We start from the raw sequence: 12,701 nt of genomic DNA on the forward strand, positions 1-12,701 counted from the left end.
AGCGGGGTGGGAAGAACACCTTGGTTCAAGGAGAGGCAGTTGTCCCTTGGATGCCGGGCTGAGGGTGGTAGAGGAGGGAGGTGTGGCCGTGGCGTCCTGTGTCCAGCCCTGGAGTTGCATCTTCCCACCCGTGTGTCCCCTCAGTGTTTCTCAGCTCCTGCTGGGTGAGGGAAGCACATCCTGACTCCAGCTGTGATTTTCCTGATTATTGACCTGCTGAAGGCACAAGGCACTGTTTGAACTGTGCCAACAGAGACATGTGGTGCCTGAGTGGGTGGTGTCGAAACTCTGAGAACCTCTTGGTGAGGTGCTCGTATTCGGGAACCCAACCCTGGGTGGACAAGTCACCACAGGGAGGTAACTCCTGTCACATGTGTCCTGTGCAAGTCACCACAGGGAGGTAACTCCTATCACATGTGTCCTGGGTGCTCTCAGGGCACAGGCAGTAGCCTTTCATCCCAAACAGCAAAGCAAAGGTTGTGAGGTGCTCACAAGTGCCAAGAGGGACTTGTGCTCACTCGTGGCTGCTCTGACTGAGAGGAGAAGTTGAGTTCTGGAACTGCCAGGCAACCTGCTGAAATACATCTGAGCCTGTCCAGCTAGTGGATACCTGCATTGGTAGGGAATATGCCCTTGGCCTGGAATAGGCCCTTGACAGAGGCAATATGCCTTTGGGTCTGGATGAGCAAACCCAGCTCCCTCAGCCTCTCCTCACACACCTTGGCCTCCACACACCTTCTCTGGCCTCACACCCATGTTGGGGTGTCCCACTAGTCCCTGGAAACCCAAAACTGGATGCTGCATCAGCATTTAGCCTTCCCAGTGCCAAGCAGAGGGAATAATCCCCTTCCAGGTCTTAGATGTGCAACACATCTCCTCTGGCTTGAGGAGAGCCGGAGGGCCAGGTGTGGAGTCATTCCTCCCGGGAAGTGGCCAAGCCTGTCCCTGGGGAGAGGTTAAGGAGGTGGGGCAGGGGCTGGAGAAATAAGGGGAGTAGGTGTAGGGAGAGTTGTGGGCTCACAGCTTGTCCAGAGAGGCACAGAGGGCAACAGGCATTTCAGGACAGGGTGTGAGAGGAAGGACCTCCAAAGGACTGAGGAAGGCTCGTCAGGCTTTCTGCAAGTCACTGGGGTGGATGAAGGTGAGCCTGGAGGCCAGAAGCTGCTTGTGAGAACACAGGCAGACCTGGTCTAACTCCTTTCTACCTGCTGCCCTTGCGGGGAGTGTCCCTGCCTGTGTCCTGACTTTGCTGCACCTGGAGCGTTCTGGGGAGCTCCTACAAGGAGAAGGTCTGTGCTGGTCCATCTGCAGAGCTCTGTGCACCTCAGGAGCCACCTCTCTGCACCTGCTCTGGTGGCAGCAGGTGGCACTGGGGATGGTGTGTGAGCACTGCAGAGAACCACAGCCTGAAGGTCGTGAGCAGGGCTTGAGAGGGGAAGGCTTTGGGGAGCAGCCCCCCAGTCATTGCAGGCTCCAGGGTGGGGAGAAGGAGCAGCCTTTGGGGTTTTGCTAGATTAGACCTGGAGGTGTTGCTAGATTAGTGTTGGATACTCAAGTTGTGGTGCTAGAGAGGGTGAGGAGGGAGAAGGCTCTTTTATCTGCTCGTGGAAGCTGTCCTTGATGCTGGAAGTGGTGATGGAACAGCAGCTTTGGGTTGGAATCCAGGTTTTATGCAGTAGTTCAGCCTTTGAACAACAACCAAATGCAAGAGCTCTTTCTAGCCCATCTTTATGCAATGGGCAAGGTGATTCCCAGTCCTGGTCTCTTCTCCTCTTGCTGATCCTGCTGTCTGCCTCGGAGGGAGCCATGCAACTTTTGCCCCCTGCTGATGGGTCTGAAATGTATTTGAGCTGTGACCATGGTCAGAGCTGCCTGGAGCTGCCCTGGAGCTGGGGACAGCTTTCCAACACCTGGTAGCCCACTAGTTGGGGTACTGGGGAAGCTGCCACTGCCACCCCAGACTGAAGAGGCTCTGCTGTGGTTCTTGTAGTCTTTGTCCATTGCCCTCTTCCCTCCAAGGAGAATTTTCTCACCTCTACTCTGCCCACCAGAAAAGCAAGGGCTTTCCACCATGTCTACACAGGGACTGAAGCAGTTCCTTCAGAAACAACAGGCATGACTCTTGCTATTTGATAACACCTTCTGCTCTGTGGGAAGCAGCTCCAGGGTTCCCCAGGGCTTTTCCTGACAGCCAGGCTTCCAAGGGGCACCTGGTCCAGGCAGGTGGGAGTTACCAGTTATGCCTGACCAGTGTCTCACCCAAAGACTTAACTGTTGATCTGTTGTAGATTTCAAGCCAACATGATTTGCACTTTCTTGGGTGCCATTCTTTGTTCAAATGTTGATCTGTTGTAGATTTCAAGCCAACATGATTTGCACTTTCTTGGGTGCCATTCTTTGTTCAAATGTTGATCTGTTATAGATTTCAAGCCAACAGGATTTGCACTTTCTTGGGTGCCACTCTTTGTTCCTGGAATAAAAATAATGGCTCTTGGACCTGGTGGTCAGCATTTTACCGTGACAGATGGGTTGTAATAGTCCCTTGATGGACCAGTGGGTTACTGAAAGGGGCCTCCCTGCCCTGCCCAGAGTTCTGAAGAGCCCAGAAGGCTGGGCTTTGGATCAAAGCATGACCAGTGACACTGGCTCCAGCTGTGGGAATGCTGTGGTATGAAGGATGTGCTGGAGGGGACAGAGTCCCAGAGCTCTCAGCACTGCTGATGGGTCTCTGTGCTTACACAGGCTCTTGCAAAGCTTCCTCATGAGTCAACACAGGGCCAGGGGCAGAAGGAGTGATTGAGGAGTGATGGCATCGGTGATGCCAAATGGGGGGCTCAGCAGGCACAGACACCTGAATGCAGCTGCTGGGCAGATGTGGCTGCCCTGTGTGTTTTGGGGACATGTGTGGAACAGCCACCCCTCAATCCACCTAAAGCACTACCCTCACTGTTTGCAGACCTCCATGCAGACACACATGACAGTGTTGGCCATGCTGTGTGTTTGATGGGAGCGATGCCTGCAACTTGTGGCACAAAGAAGAGACAGAGCTTAATGTTTTCTCTGCACAACCAGCTGTTGGACAACTTTGTCATTTGTTCTGTCAGTCTTTCTTGGGACAGCACTTCAGGAGAGTGGGTACAGGAAATACCATTACTGTAATGCCTTAGGGCTGGATAGAAGTACAAAAGCATCTTGCCCCAAAGTTGTTGTGAAGTTGTTGTCAAATCTTCCCCTGCTTGGAATCCAGTAATATTTGCATGTCTTCTGCCCTGGTGATCTCATGCTGGTGGCTTTCCCTGCCACTTCCTAACTTTTCACTAGTCCTTTAAATTCTTCATGGGTGCTTTGGTTGAGGCTTCCAGTGCAAGGTCCAACATCTTGTACATAGAAAGCCTTGAATTTATTTCTCGGTCAGGTTGGTGGTTAAATGCCTGTTTTGTTCTCTGGCACTTCTCAGAATGCTTTTCACCCTCTTTTCTAGTAGGAACACCCAACTTTTCCTTAGGTCCATGCCTGGTGCTGCCTGAAAGGTTGGTTAGGACAGGGAATTCCTAACCTGGTATTTTGCCACCTGTATGTGGCTGTCACTGAACCAGCCTTCTTCCTCCAGGACCTTGGCTGGGTGTTGGGAACAGCACCCAGGGGCCCTGTAATTAAATGAAACCCTTGCAAACATCCTGCTCTTTCATGTGAGCATTTAAATTTAGGAAAAAAATCCAAACAATAATTCTGCTGGTGAAAACCACAATAAGTGTGTGTCCATCCAAGCCACAGGTATTTCGTACGGACAGAGAAGATATTCTACTCACCACTGATACCACCCCAAATGAGTTATGAGCACTTTGTGGCCCATTCTGTCTTCTGCTGGGCTGATTCCCCACCAGGACATTTGTTCCTTGAGCTCCTTCAGCTGGAGCTCTCCTTGTTGTCCTTCCTGGGCTATGACCTGTGGTGACTGTCCTGTTTTCCCCAGCTGGCAAGAAGTGGAGAGGTCCAGTATCTCAACCATGAGAAACATTGGAGAGGTACAGCCAGGTGGGACCCCAGTCCCTTGGTTTTGGCAACCACTACACAGGAGGTGGGAAACACCGGCCAGAAACCATTAATGCATCAGTTGCTGCCTCAGGGATGATTGTCCCAGTTCCAGGGACAATCCTAACCCAATTTCTAACCCAGTTCCAGGCTGGTTGTGCTTGTTTCCCTCCAGCTGGCTTTTTCTTGGATGCTGCTCTGCAGTCCCACCTCAGCTGGACTGCTGGTGACAGTTGTGTTGCGAGTGGGAGGCTGGGATGGAGATGGAGACCCCAGAGGTCCCCTCTTACCACCATTGCTCTCCTGGGAGGAGGAGAGGGGCAGGGGCTGGAAGACTTGAGGTTGAAGGGGTCTGTGCATACAGAGGCATCATGGAGGGCTGATTTTCATGCCTGCCCATGAGAGATGCTCTTTGTGCCCTTTGGATTTCCACTCTGATTAAACTCAGACCGTCAGTGGCATGTGAACCTGGTATTTCTTCCTCCTTTCCTTCTGCCTCTTTCTTTTCAACATGGGCATGAGGTCCCCACCTCCTCTAGGCAGCCTGTTTGTCCCTGTGCCTGATGCTGACAGGCAGAGCTGACGTGTTACCAACAGGTACCTACACCTGGGATAGCCCAGCATGAGCAGCCAGTGGCTTGTCTGACAACCCCAGAGCATGTCCCTTCCTATGACAGATGAAGCAGCTGGAATTCCTCTGCAGAAGAACGCCAAAAATTCAACTCCCAGCTGGAGGATGCCACAAGACCTTCCTGTTCTTGGTGATGGGGGTGTTACCCCACCTCCCTTTAGGATGTGGCACTTTGCTGTGGAGCTCCCTGGGCTTTGGGATGCTGTGTATGAATTGTGCTGGGGAGGAGCACCAGGAAGAGTGATTGGAGAGGGACTGGGCTTTCAGAATTTCATGGATGAGTCCCCACCTCTCTGTGTGTCTTCATAAGCCAAGAGGATGGGTTTGCTACCAAACCCACTGACAGCATGGACGGGCCTGGAGCAGCAGGTCAGGTTGAGGGGCAATGCCGGTTCTCCTTCTGGGCCAGGCTACTGCTGAAAGAAAGGATCCCAACCGAGTCAAGAGGCTTTATTATCTCTCCAGCTGTTCATTTTATGCATGGAGAACTTGGGCACTGAGGTCACCATCACAGTTAAAGTACCCTCTGAAGCCTGTGCTCTGCAGTTCTGCATCTGAACTTTTTTTTTTTTTTCAGGCATAAGCTCTGGTGCTTCCCAGTGAGCTGAGGGAGCACTGTGAGTCCTCCTGGGCATTTTCCTGGGTCTTCATCTATCTTGGCTGTGTGAAGGGGACGGGGTGCCTCTGCACCCCTAATGTAGTCTTGGTTGGATTACCCAGGGCTGATGCACAGGGAACAGCAGCTCAGAGAAGGAGCAGAGACCATCTCTGCCCTCGTCCTGCTTGCCTGTGCCCAGGGGCTCCCAGCTGAGCAGCAGTTTGCTGTTAGTGGTTCTGGGTTTGGATGGTGGGACATGTTGTGAGAAAGGCACTGCTGGGCTGTTCTCACGTGTGTTGATGCTCTCTGGTGTATGCCTTGGCTTGATGCCAGAGACAAGTGGTGAGAGGACCCACAGCTGCCATCAGGGGTCCAAGGGTGCCATCAGGTGATGCTGAAGCTCTGGAGGGTGGCAGCATGTGGCTGAGATGCCCCTGCCTGGTTGGGCTCTGTGGAGGTGAGGCTTGTGGGGCAGCAAGCTCCACTGTGGCAGGTACCTGGGCATGGGCACGGCTCTGATGGCTTTCATGACCCCAAGACTTGTGTGCAGGAGGTAGGGACTGTCATTTTGGCTCATGTTTATGTGTTCCTACCCTGTTTCCACATCCCAGCACAGGAGTCTCTCAGTGCTTGCAGAACGTCAGAGGAATGCAGTGACTAATCCTTCCCTCTTTGCCACAAAGGCTTTAATGTCTCTGGACACCAGGAGGAGTCACTGCTGCAACTGCTGAATGTCCATCTCTCAGTGACCACTCTCTGGAATCTGTGGTCTTCATGGTCACCACTGTGTGCCCCCTTAATATCTGGATCACACTGTGGTGGGCAGCAGAGCCTTCAGCTTGATGGTGACCCCCAAGACAAATATTAGTGCCCCAGCTCAGGAGCTGGGTGAGGGGGCATTGGGAGGAGGAAATTCCCATCACAAAATGTTCTCAAGCTACAGAAACCACAGGCCTGTGGCTGTTGCTGCTCGTGGAGCAGTGGATGATCCTCTTGCACGTGGTGAAGTGCAAGGCCAGCTGCAGATTTAAGGGAGATGGACTGTGTGGGCAGAACTCAGCAGGGGTTGGACCCCTCTCTGGACAGGGGATGGGGAAAGGCTCCAGCTGAGTCCAGCCTAGACATGGCTTTTTTAAGGCAGACTTCTGGTCCAACTTCCCACTCAGAGCAGGACCACCCCCAGTGCTGCTCAGGCCAGCCCTGGCATTGTCCAGTGAAGCTACAGACCCAGAAGAAAGAAGCTCTTTCCTAAGTGACAAGCTCAACAAGAAAACACAAGGGATATGAAACTCTGTGTGGGTTTCACAACAAGCAAACAGCCCTGAGGAGCATCTTGTTATACCTGGCCTCTCTTAATCCCTGTGGAGGCTTGGCTTTCTGTCCCTGTAATCCACACTGCTTACTGCAGTGCCTATTTCAGCAATTTGGGCAGTCTCTGATGTCCCCAGGCCTGGCCTGCAATGTCTTGCAATTAAGCTGGGCGAGAAGGTGGCTGCTGGAACTCCTGTTTTCCTGCTGTCCTTCCTATCTTCCTTCCATATGCAGTTGGAGAGGTTGCAGGACTAAAAGCATCTTAAAGTGGTGGTTTGCACCAACAGGTCCTGTAGTTGTGGGCACTGGTGTTGGGCCACTGGACAGGACAGGAGGATGCCTGGTCTAGTGTTGTGCTTGTCTACAGGATCACAGACCAATCCGTCCTCTCCTTCAGAGCAGTGTAATCCCAGGATGTCCTCACCTCTGCTTGGGGATATAGGCACTGAGATGGTGGTGGTGGGCTTGAACACAGAGTGGGCTTGAACACTTGTTTTCCTGTGTGACAGTGAGCTTCTTTCTGAGGCCCACATGGTGCTGTGCAGTGGTGAGTGTTGCTGTTTTCCTGAGCTGTAAGAATGCTCAGAAAATGTGCCCTGACAACTCCTCTGGGAGGCAGAGAGTTGTCTTTAGCTCCTGCAACAGGATCATCAGGGAAATGGACTTTGCTGGCTCTGCCCTGAAGTCTGGAACTTCTTGGGCTGCTGTGCTGGGAATGGCAGGGCCCACCAGGAGCACATGGCAATGGGCTACAAACCATCCAAGGCAGGGATGGAGCAGGGAAGCTCCTGCAGAATGGGGCTCTGACACAACTCCTCCTGTCTGAGGGACAATGCTTCCACTGAAATGCTTTCCCTGAAAGCAACTCTGAGTCTTCTTCCAGAGAGGGGGTGGTGGGAGGCTACTTGTCCCACACTGCAGTTACAGCTGGACTAGATGGGAATGGTCAGCAAGAGGCTTGGAATGGGTTCCTAACTGCACACATTGCTCCATGTTGCAGCATCAGGCTGCTGGCTGCTGGAGCTGCACAGTTTGCTCGTGCTGCCAGTGCCCCCACCACCCTGCTCATGCCCACTCCATTGTCCCCTCAGATGCTGTGGAGAGGTGAGATGTGGCTGCTGCTGGTGGCCCTGTGCCTGTCCCAGGGCCTGGGCAGTGCCATCCCCATCTCTGAAGAATTCTTCAACCCCGAGAGGTTCATGAACATTGTAAGTTCTAGGAGGACACACACACCCCTGTGGGATCCAGACTTCCCCAAAGTCCTTCCTGAGGGACCATCTGGGCTCACCCCATCCCAGTTCCTGACAACTGCACCTGGTGTCAGCTGGTGGGCTTGGGGCATCAAAGGGTCCTATATTGACATGGGTGTCACACACTTCATGCCCTCAGCTTGAGCTTCGTCTCTTCCTGCTCTTCCTCCAATGCAGAGGGCCCTTCAGATGGAGTTGATGCCAGAGAATGTGGGTGTCAGGAGTGGGTGTCACTGAGGTCAGGCAGGGGGTGATGGGTCACCCTCTCCCCTTGCACCGTTGTCCCTGCAGAGCCAGAAGATCCGTTTCCAGGGATATCCCAGTGAGGAGTATGAAGTGTTGACAGAGGACGGCTACTTCCTCAGCCTCAACCGGATCCCCCACGGCAGGGGCGGCGCTGAGCGCTCAGGTGGGCTCCGTGTCACCCAGGGTGAAGCAGCTGTGACCCTGCCCAGGGCTGAGGCAGCGTGCAAGGGGAGCCAGTGGGCCTGCCCCTGCCTTCAGATGTGGTTTTGGGAGCTGGAGAGACACCAGGAGTTTTTGCACCTATGCCTTGAGCTGTCCCTGGGGATGCAGCTTGGCATCCGGGATGGAGCAACGTGACCCAGCGAGGCCCAGAGGCTCCATCCCTGCAACAAATCCCTTGTCCTGGTCCCAGGTTGCTTGATAGCTCAGGGGCTGGGGTGGCAAAAGCCCTTCAAACAAAAAAAATCACCATCAGAACCAGGGAAATATTGGGGTCAGGGAATGTTTAATGAGCAGCCTGTGGAAAAAAATATCAGGATGCACGGGGGGGTTAATTTCCACATGGGAAAGGCGTCTTCTTCTGTCAACTCTCTGATATCTTCTCTTTCAGCATCCAAGTCACCTGTGCTGATAGTGCATGGGTTCACTTTGGATGGTGCTGACTGGGTGGACAATCTCCCTAACAACAGCCTGGCCTTCATCCTTGCGGATGCAGGATACGATGTCTGGATTGGGAACAACCGCGGCAACAGCTGGTCCCGCCGGCATGTGAACCTTTCTGTCCACCAAGAGGAGTTTTGGGATTTCAGGTGAGGAGGGCACCAAGGACGGGCCTGGGATGCTGGGCTGTCACCACCTGATGTCCACAGGAGGGTGGGAGATGGACCTCTCCTCCAGCCTCTCCTCTTGCTCCACAGCTTCCATGAGATGGCCATATACGATCTCCCTGCCATGGTGGGCTTCATCCTCACACAAACTGAGCAGGAGAAACTGTTCTACGTTGGCCATGCTCAGGGCAGCTCCCTGGGTGAGTGAGGAGGAGGAGGAGGAGCAGGTGGTGGGTGGAAGTGGGGCATGGGGATGCCATGGGAAAGAAGCACCAGTATCCATCCCAAACTGGACACTGCTGGGAACAGGGTTGCACTGGCCCAGGCTGCCACTTTCCCCACCTGCCTTCTTGGTCTTTCTGCATGGGAGAAGTTTGCCACGTCTTGCCCATCTATGCTGGGCTGTGCTGACACCCAGGAGCATGTTTTGTTCAGACTCTGCATCTCAGGCAGGGTGTCTGAGGATCTTGTTGTGTGATCTCTTGCTGCTTCCCAGGTTTCATAGCGTTTTCCAGCTTTCCACACCTGGGTGAGAAGATCAAACTCTTCTTTGCTCTGGCTCCTGTGTACACTTTACGCCATGTCAAGGGCCCTGTGTTAAAGGTGGTATTTCTATCAGACATGGTTCTGAAGGTACATGAGGTGTTGGTGTGGTATTATCCCAAAATCCAGAACTTGTGGAGCTCGTCTCCCCTGCATTGCCACTGCGTGCCCATCCCATGCCTGCGGTGGGTGCTGCAGATACCAACATCATTCCTAACATTTCCTTGTGCTCTTGCAGACAGTACTTGGAAGCAAAGAGCTGGTTCTGGTGGAGAGAAGGGAGAGAGCCATCTTGGCTGGGAGGTGCAGCAGGATGCTGTTATATAGATTCTGTGAAGATGAGATCTTCCTTACCGGAGGGTACGACAGGGAGAACTTGAACCTGGTGGGTGCATCAGGCTCTCCAGGTCACAGTTTTCCTGGACACGTGGAGATGGTGAATGAGCTACAAAAATGAGCATAAAACCCCAAAATAAGGTGTGAAAGGCTGCAGTTATTTGGAGGTTTGTTGCAGTGGTGTTGAGATGTTAAACCTGATGGAGTCTTTGGCAAGAGAGAATGAATCACTTTGTGGTCTTGTCTCTTAGGAAAGGTAACTCCTGCCTCGTTTTCTGCTGACATGCAACAGGTTTGCAGAAGAAAACAACCAAAAAATGACTGGACCAGTTTTATTTCCATTCTGAAGTGTTGGTTAACTGGTTTACCTATAAAAATTGCTGAAGAATAAAGAGCATATCATTTTTATATTGCAGTTATAAGACAGATTTTTTTTTCCTAGACAGGTTTTCATCATTCCCAACTCATTTAGAAAATGCTCTCTTTTTCCTGCAGACCCGACTGGATGTGTACCTGGCTCATTTTCCAGACTATACATCAGTAAAAACTCTTCTCCACTGGGGACAGGTAGAGACTCTCATTGTATAATTACTGAAACCAAGTTTTTTTCTTTTAATCTGTGAATATGATATTTTCAAATGCTGCTGGAGACAGTAAGGAGGTAGAATCAAAGCCAGTAGATAAAAGGGATTTTAAAGTTGCTGCACCAAGGTGTCTCAGAAGCCACAGCTGCCCAGGTGGGGCTGGTCCAGGGCATTACCTGGATTAGCCCTTTGCCTCTGCCTTCCACCCAGGGCATTGCCTGGATTAACTCTTTGCCTCTGCCTTCCAGACTGCCAAAACTGGGGAGTTCAAGCAGTTTGACTATGGGTTGAAGAACCAGGAGAAGTACAACCAGGTAAATGGGCTGTTGTGGAAGGAGGAGAAGAGGATGAGGCTGGCTGGGACCAGCATGGGAGAAGGATCCTCTGGCCCTCTGGGCTGCCAGGGGCAGCCTATCCCATCCATGCTGGAATCTGTCCCTTGGATGGGGCAACCCTGGGTGTAGGGACAGAACAGGGAATGAGATGCTGGAGAGCAGTGGCAAGAAAGGGCCTGGGGGTTCTCACTGGTGGCCAGCTGGCCACGAGTCAGCAGTGCCCTGGAGCCAGGAGGGACATCCCTGTCCTGGGGGGCATCATGTCCAGCATCACTGGGTGAGGAAGGGGATTGTCCCACTCTGCTCTGCACTGGAGTGGCCTCATCTTCAATGTTGGAGCAGTTTGGGGGGACACAAAGGAAGGAAGAGCTTGAACCACTGGAGAGTGTCCAAACGAGGGCAAAGAAATGGTTTAGGGCCTGGAGGAGCAGTGTGTGAGGGCACTGAGGGCACTTACTGTGTTCAGCTGCAGAAGAAGAGACTGAGAGGAGACCTCATTGCAGGTACAACTTCCTTGGGAGGGGCAGAGGAGGGGCAGGCACTGATCTCTGTTCTGTGGGGCCAGGGACAGCACCCAGAGAATGGCCTGGAGTTGTGTCAGGGCAGGGCTAAGTTAGATATTAGAAAGAGATTCTTCCCTCAGAGGGTGGTGGGCACTAACCAGACTCCCCAGGGCAGTGGGCACAGCCCCAAGGCTGCCAGAGCTCTGGGAGTGTTTGGATGATCCTCTCGGGGACAGGGTGTGACTCTTGGGGATGGTCCTGTGCAGGGCTGAGGGTTGGACTCGATGATCCTTGTGGGTCCCTCCCAGCTCAGCATATCCCTGATTCTGTGATGAGTGCTGTTTGTGTCAGAGCCCCTCAATAACCGGTGTGTTTCCCCTCTCCCAGTCCTCCCCACCCTTTTACAGGATTGAGGACATGACGGTGCCGGTGGTGCTGTGGAGCGGGGGGCAGGACTGGGTGAACCCCCCGCAGGAGACCCAGCGCCTCCTGCCCCGCATCTCCAACATCGTCCTGCACCAGCACTTCCCCGACTGGAACCACTTCGACCACCACTGGGGCCTGAACGCCCCTCAGCGCGTGTACAGCCCAATGGTCTCCCTCATGGAGCAGTATCCATGAGTGCTCCATATGCTCCATGTGCTGCTCCTCATCCATGTGGATGGAGGAGCCACCCCATTCCCTCCCCTCTGGGGGCACAGGGCTTGTGTGAGGGAAGCCACATGGCTCTTCCCTCCTTAAAACTGTCTCCTGTCACCCTTTTCCACCCTGATTCAAAGCCTTAAATGCGTTGATATGATTTCTGCCTGCGCTCTGTGGGTATAAGGATTGCAATAAACTCTTGCATCATGGCCAGACTCCAGCCCTTTGCTTGCTGGGCCTAACTGGGGTGAGGTTTGCAGGACATCTGTGTTGTTTTGGTGGGGTTGTTTTTAACCTTTTGCTGCCTCAGAGTATTGCAAGCAAAAAATTTCACTCCAGAAATCGAGCATGTGCTTTGGCTTGTGGGTTTAGGTACAGGAGGGGAGGAAAATGACCTGGGCTGTGGCTCTAGAAAGTTTGGAGGAGGTGAGCAAAGAATGCAGGGGGAAAAGACTTTGAATCATAGAATCACAGAATCATAGAATCAGTTGGGTTGGAAGAGACCTCCGAGATCATTGAGTCCAACCTCACAGAGGAATGAAATCAGAGAGGTCAGTGCACACCACATGCCTGAGAGGTGGAGAAAGGGAAACATCCTGGCCTTGGGGTTAGGTTGGGGGTTCCCTGGGAGATAACCCACCCAGAGCAGTGTCCCACATCACCTCTGGGGTATGCCTTGGGATGAAAACCCAGCTGGAAGGATTCAAGAAGAATTTCTTCATGGAAAGGGTGGTCAGGCACTGGAAGGGGCTGCCCAGGGAGTGGTGGAATCCCCACCCCTGGAGGTGTCCAAGGAATGTGCTGGCCATGGCACTCAGTGCTTTGGGCTGGGGGACAAGGTGGGGACCAGGCACAGGGTGGAC

The 12,701-nt window shown here is 53.1% G+C and overlaps 1 protein-coding gene and 1 long non-coding RNA gene across 6 annotated transcripts; both read left to right on the forward strand.

Annotated features, from left to right (window-relative positions):
• Positions 1–983: 983 nt before the first annotated feature.
• LOC139675890 (lipase member M-like) lies at positions 984–12,047 on the forward strand. 4 transcript variants are annotated; one of them, XM_071564085.1, is made up of 10 exons: positions 984–1,141; positions 7,664–7,780; positions 8,114–8,231; positions 8,679–8,877; positions 8,986–9,095; positions 9,392–9,498; positions 9,677–9,823; positions 10,270–10,341; positions 10,607–10,672; positions 11,584–12,047. In XM_071564085.1, exons 1-10 carry the CDS (start codon positions 1,136–1,138, stop codon positions 11,815–11,817), a joined length of 1,176 nt encoding a protein of 391 aa, XP_071420186.1. In that variant the 5' UTR covers positions 984–1,135; the 3' UTR covers positions 11,818–12,047. The 4 variants fall into 4 exon arrangements, with proteins under 4 accessions (XP_071420186.1, XP_071420187.1, XP_071420188.1 ...); XM_071564086.1 differs by having other exon boundaries at positions 8,784–8,877; positions 9,392–9,528; XM_071564084.1 differs by having other exon boundaries at positions 985–1,141; positions 9,392–9,528.
• LOC139675891 (uncharacterized) lies at positions 9,827–10,182 on the forward strand. 2 transcript variants are annotated; one of them, XR_011698559.1, is made up of 2 exons: positions 9,827–9,915; positions 10,026–10,182. It is a non-coding gene; the product is annotated as an uncharacterized lncRNA (long non-coding RNA). The 2 variants fall into 2 exon arrangements; XR_011698558.1 differs by having other exon boundaries at positions 9,830–9,941.
• Positions 12,048–12,701: the final 654 nt, after the last annotated feature.

Source organism: Pithys albifrons, chromosome 9 (genome assembly GCF_047495875.1).
Source record: "Pithys albifrons albifrons isolate INPA30051 chromosome 9, PitAlb_v1, whole genome shotgun sequence".
Lineage (NCBI taxonomy): Eukaryota > Metazoa > Chordata > Aves > Passeriformes > Thamnophilidae > Pithys > Pithys albifrons.

Bases quoted from the DNA above. Each gene is read 5' to 3' on its own strand.
- LOC139675890 (XM_071564084.1), top strand. The intron at 8,232-8,678 runs GTGGGCTCCGTG...CTTCTCTTTCAG, and splicing joins GGGCGGCGCTGAGCGCTCAG to CATCCAAGTCACCTGTGCTG. The intron at 10,342-10,606 runs GTAGAGACTCTC...TCTGCCTTCCAG, and splicing joins CTCTTCTCCACTGGGGACAG to ACTGCCAAAACTGGGGAGTT.